At 38.5% G+C, this 6,348-nt stretch overlaps 1 protein-coding gene across 6 annotated transcripts in view; it reads left to right on the forward strand.

The window, feature by feature from the left end:
• The window catches only part of LOC148682832 (protein NLRC3-like), a 31,810-nt gene that overhangs the window by 21,216 nt on the left and 4,246 nt on the right, over positions 1 to 6,348 (forward strand). For all 6 annotated transcript variants that reach the window (XR_015943081.1, XR_015943082.1, XM_088650868.1 and 3 more), the window contains 2 exons: positions 2,213 to 2,386; positions 2,925 to 3,098. Coding sequence is in view for 4 of the 6 variants with exons in the window: in XM_088650868.1 (XP_088506994.1) it covers positions 2,213 to 2,386; positions 2,925 to 3,098 (348 nt within the window). In the remaining 2 variants the exon portion in view is untranslated. The remainder of the gene's footprint in view (positions 1 to 2,212; positions 2,387 to 2,924; positions 3,099 to 6,348) is intronic.

The following is a 6,348-nucleotide window of genomic DNA, read 5'->3' on the forward strand; positions in this document are numbered from 1 at the left end:
TAAATATTTAAAATTGTTATATATATATATATATATATATATATATATATATATATATATATATATATATTTTTTTTTTTTTTTTTTTTTTTTCCCCAGAGATGGGTTGCAGCTGGAAGGGCATCCGCTGCGTATAAACTTGTTGGATAAGTTGGCGGTTCATTCCGCTGTGGCGACCCCGGATTAATAAAGGGACTAAGCCGACAAGAAAATGAATGAATGAATGAATGTTATATTTTTATACAGCAAAGTTCATAAAAAATTGAACTGCTCTTATGAAGTGAACAGTCTATACTCAAAGCAAAAAAACCTATAACTTCAAAATTGCAAGGGGATTATAGACCTATATTCACGATTTCACATAAATCAGCATGCAAAAAATAATTTCCTTTTCTTCATAAGAAATTAACATGCAAGTTGATTGTTGCATAAAAATAATAGTTTAAATAACAAAATGGTATTTAGTTAACAAGCAAGTTAAATATATTTAAATAAGATGAAAATGAAAGAGCTAAGGACTGAAACCAGCTCAAATGGTCATGAATAAAACATGTTACAGTGATGTACACATCTACAAATATGTCATGTCGAAAAAGCCTTTATCAGAGGTGTTTTGACAGTTCAGAGCCACCGTACAAGCCAACAGCTAAATACAGAGAGTAAGTTTAGAAAATGCGGCACAGATTCATCCTATTTGGCGTTTTGACATGTCACATGTAGGTGCTGTTTGTCAATCAGATGCTTCTGCGCTCGTTCTTGCCGTCAATCGCGGGAAAATGATCGATGAAAAGTTTATGATAAACCGCTGAGAGTTTTACTCAACTGTAGAGGCAGAGTCGCCATCAGAGTCAGATTTTAATACAAAACCTGCATTGAGCTGACTTTATGACAAACACAGAGCACAATATAAAGACAGAATGAGCGGCTAGTTAAAAGCCCCTTTGACTGGATTTACCTCTCTTACCTCTCCCCCATGCTACGGTGCTATAGTGTGTGTGTGTGTGTGTGTGTGTGTGTGTGTGTGTGTGTGTGTGTGTGTGTGTGTGTGTGTGTGTGTGCGTGCGGTGACAGCTCTCACGCGAGCTCGTTATAATCAATATAAATATTCCAATCAAACTGAATACAATCTTACATTAACAACACATGACCAGCAACGCCTTGATAATAACAAATAATCAGATTACAAACAACCGTTATGTTTACACGTGTTGTAAAATGTGCGGGTCCTTCAATGGGACTGGGCTGCAGTTTGGGGTGTGTGTGAGACAGGAGAGAGGAAAGAGGAGCATTTTTTTTTGCAATGAGACCATTTTCTGTGATGTTCCCTCTTTGGTGGCTTATTTGCTGTACCACACAGAAAGTAATAAATATTTTGGACCGAGTTACATGTGTCCTCTTTCATTCACCAGCTGCAACGAAAAGAGTTCACCCCGAAACTAACATTATTCGGCCCTGGAGTAATAAGTGAATCTCCCCTGATATCTCTAACACAACAGAGAGACAGAGCAGGAAAGGTTTACATATGTAATATTTTTCCTGAGGCGATTTAAAGCAAAATGCACAATGACACTCAATCAAGCATATCTACAATGATGAGGAACGTGGTTACTTACTGAGTTATTAACTCACAGCAATGCCACATGAAGAAAGGACGGACTTTGAAGGAATAAACAGTGTGAGGAGAGATCCATTATAGTGCACTGGACAAGTCTGAACATGTTCCGCCCACGCAAGCGACACGCAGGTCTGTACAATTACCTAATTTATCGGCTTAAATATATCGGCCTAATTAAGACATCGGATCGATAACGATAATCTTAAAAATACCGTTAATCGGCCGATAGCGATATAGGCGCTGATATATCGTGCATCCTTAATCTGGAGTGTGTCAGTAATTCCTGCAGTTCACTACAGCTTTGAGTGTGACTCCAAATCCAGTCCTCCATGGGTAAATACATTTGATTTGCAGTGATCATGTCTGTGTGATTTTGTCGTCAGCACATTCAACTGTGTAAAGAACAAAGTATTTGATAAGAATATTTCATTCATTCAGATGTAGGATGTGTTATTTTAGTGTTCCCTTTATTGTTTGAGCAGTATATATATATAGTTTATTTCCAGTGTTGCTTTTATCACTGTAGACTGAACTCATGAACACTCAACACTGCTCATTTCTTACTGCTGATTGTGTTGCTCTTTGTCCTCTACACAGACTACAGTTCTGTAATCTCACTGTTCAGTGCTGTGAGAGTTTGTCTTCAGCTCTACAATCCTCAAACTGTGTGCTGAGAGAGCTGGACCTGAGTATCAATGACCTGCAGGATTCAGGAGTGAAGCTTCTCTCTGATGGACTGAAGAGTCAACACTGTAAACTGGACACACTGAGGTAAATGATTCTCCACTCTACAACATTAAAAGTGTTTTGATTGAGATGGAAATGTCCAGATATATTTAAGAGCATTAGTGGAGAAACTGCAAAATGCTGCTTCTCAAATGAAAGTTGCTCTTTTTCTTAATCAATTCAGGAAATCAGTGTATTTTAATGATTATTTTAATTAATTACCTCTAAATCTTTATTTATATTTTATATTTTTAATGATTATATTTATAGTTTATCTGTGAATTGGTTTATTGGAGCAGGTTTGACAGACTCTGAGCATTTGCATTTTGCAGGTTCATAAATATATAAAGTCTCGTGGTCCTCTTATCTGAACTCAGATTTAGCAGTTTTCTCACATTTCAAAATATTCAAGAATATATTAGATGACATTTAATATTCAGTTTTATTAAATAACAATAGTCAATAATTCTAACTGACACAAATTCCAGTATTTTTGTCATATTATTAACCTCATAGTTTGATTTTACATCAGATGAATGACTGAAATCACACTGTTAATGTAATCTGTGTTCTTCTTTCTCAGACTGGTCATTTGTAATCTCACTGTTCAGTCCTGTAAGAGTTTGTCTTCAGCTCTACAATCCTCAAACTGTGTGCTGAGAGAGCTGGACCTGAGTAACAATGACCTGCAGGATTCAGGAGTGAGGAAGCTCTCTGATGGACTGAAGAGTCAACACTGTAAACTGGACACACTGAGGTAAATGATTCTCCACTCAACAGATACAGTTTCATATTGGGTTACCTGATGTGGAGCCCCATTCAGTGGATTGGCAGAAGAAAAAAACAAAACATTTACAGGGTTGTGATTTTAATCATAGCTTTAATAATGTATGTTTATCTATAAATATATTTAAAAGCTTTACTTAGTCTATTATGAAATGTTGCACTTTCAGAGCTTCTCTTTTTCCAATATACCCAAATGTGAATTAAAGTTAAAGGAATCAGTTTATTTTAAGGATCTTTAAAATGAATTACCTCTGAATTATTTATTCATATTTTATATTTTTATATTTATATCTGTTGTGTCCTGGTGAAGTTTAGACATGCTCTGCTGTTTGTTCAGTTTGCAGTTTCTTCTAAACATATAAAAGTCTCACGACACTCTTAATATTATCTAAACCAGTGGTCCACAACCTTTTTCTAACTGCGGACCAATCAACGTGAATGTTTGCCTGGAGTTGGGAGAGAGAGGGGGGAGCTTACAGGCAGCGTGTTTGAAGAGAGGTTCCCGGTTGAGTTTGAACAGAGAGAGATTCCAAGAGCGAAGAGGAGATAAGAGAGCGAAGAAGAGCAGGTGTTTAGCTTGGTTTTCAACTTTTATAGGGCAGGTTCGGATCCACCCTACATGGAAAGTTGACCAATTAGAAGCTAACTTCCTGGAATATTAAATTTATGGGTCATTGTCCGAGGCAGAATAATTTGCATAGGCAAATTTTATGTAAATCGGGACAAAAATGTTAAAGTCTCTTAAAACATTAATATGTTGCACTCATATTAAAATAAAATGTCAACAATCAATTTGTACAGCGAGTAAGCTTTTCAAAAAGCCAAAACTTGAACACTATAAGAGGATGCTTAGCCTAGGTACAGTTAAACATTATATGCAAGGGTATTAAAACCAAAAAATATTATTACAAGAGAAAGGGAAACTTTGCAAAACATATGATTAAACATAAAAAGTAAAGTTTATATAAAAACAGTGTTAAACAAGCAGTTTAAATAGTCCTTTGTAAGTCATTCCTGTGCTTAGAGCCGCATGGCACATTCCTTTGGGTCGTAAATACCTTGGAATCAGAGTTGGCTGGTTGTGGAATAAAATGCAAAATATTTATGTGTCTGGTCGGCCATATTCGTTACACTTTAATGCCAACCGTATAAATAATTATTGATAAGATGCTTATGATAAGCCGTTGTTTGTTTACCTTCAAGCTTTGCATGTGCCTGTGAAACAGCCCGTGGGCGCCAGCACACACACATACAGTATCATGTACATCTCGACATGCGAAAGTGTTTCTCAAACTCCTTTAACAGCGAAGACTGGTGATCGTGCAGCAGCTTGGTGAGTGAGGGCGCAGGCTCAGTCTCACACAAAATCCACGCTAATGTTTGAAACACGTCCAATATGCCTCTGTTCAGGTACCGTCCCCACAAATCCAGTTTAAATGCAGCTTCTTTATCTGCCAACTTAAAGATAATTCATTCTTGTTCAGCCCAGTACTGATTGATCCACGCACCAGCACCCGCCTGGGGGTTGAAGACCACTGATCTAAACCACTACAATAATATGAAGACACACTATAAGCATGTATTCAGCAGTTTACTGTAAGAGACCTGGTGAACTGATGTATTTACTACACATGCATCTGAAAATAACCCTGATTACTCATTCACATGAAGCAATATATTGACTGAAGATCTTCTGTCAGAAAGGCTGTGTGTGAAGGAGAGTCAGCGCTCATGATTATTGATCAGGTGTTTCTCAGCTGACAGAATAAAAGTCCCCTAATGCTCCATCAGTGTGAATGTGACTGTCAGGCTGGTGAAAGAGACATTAAGAGAGCGGGTTTGTGTTTGTTTTAGTTTATTTACATCATCGTCCACAATATAATATACAAATGAAGATCAGGTCATGTTCTGTTGCTCTTCATACAGTAAAGTTTGATCTACAAGCTGAAGTTGGTGACTGTCAGGGCTGTAGTACTCGAGTCCAGACTCAAGACGTTTCTTTCTATAGTCTAGGACTCGCCAATATTCAGACATGAACTTGGTCCAGCAATAGTCATTGGTTGAGTGTGTTTGTCTGGAAAACAGGAAACATCACTGTTAAATCCACTGTGAGTCTAGAATGGGCACTGACACTCTCGTGTGATACACTTCCCTGATGAAAAATCCAGTTTTAACCAGCCTAGGCTGTTTGGCTGTTTTTAGCTGTTTGACCAGGCTGGTTTTAGAGGGGTTTTGGCCATTTCCAGGCTGGTTTCCAGCCATTTCCAGGCTGGTTTAAGCTGGACATAGCTGGTTTTGGCTGGGCTCCCAACCTGGCTAGGCTGGTTAAGCTAGTTTTAGGTGGATTCAGCTGGTCATTTTCCTGCCTGACCAGCTAAGACCAGGCTGGAAATGGCTGGAAACCAGCCTGGAAATGGCCAAAACCACTCTAAAACCAGCCTGGTCAACCAGCTAAAACCAGCCAACCAGCCAAGGCTGGTTCAAGCTGGATTTTTCAGTAGGGTTGTCTGTCCATATGAGTGCCCTGGTCACTCAGACACATGTGGGACACCGCTCTATTTCTTAAGACTCCTGGCGGCTAAAGCTAAACTAATAGAGCTGATGTTTAGCTGAGAACTAGCTAACGTTAACTGCTAGCATGTTCCATCCTAAACATAAGAGTTAGCATTCACACTGGTTAGAAAGCAGTGAAGGTGATATAATATAATGTATGTCTGATATCTGCACATTTAGGGAGCATCTTTAAAGTCTGGACACCTGATTAGGGCTGGGCGATGTGGATTTGAGTAGATCAGGTTAGATTAGATTAGATAATCCACATTATTAGGGAAAGATAATCTAGTGAAGTGATCAAGTTAATGTCGGCCCAGTCTGTAAGTGTAGATGGTCTAGTAATAACACGACACTTCCCTTTAGATTGTAGATGAATGCATATGCTAAAGCTTTATTTCATGTGTCAGTTGCTCCATCTCACCCACAGGAACAGGCTGACAGACATCCAGAATGACTTTAACACACAAATAAAGCAAACAAAGCTCCAGACATGTGAAGGAGAGATCGGGCCTTTTGCTCATGAGTATAATCTGAGGTTTAGACCCCCTCACACGCTTTGGAAAGGAATGTGTGAGTGAAAGAGAAAGCGGATGGCCAATCATGAGCTGCGGCCTCAACACATTACACACATATTAGTCTGGGCACTGGCTAGACAGTATCTATAGGCT

This window comes from Danio rerio, chromosome 4, assembly GCF_052040795.2.
Source record: "Danio rerio strain M-AB ecotype USA chromosome 4, GRCz13ab, whole genome shotgun sequence".
Lineage (NCBI taxonomy): Eukaryota > Metazoa > Chordata > Actinopteri > Cypriniformes > Danionidae > Danio > Danio rerio.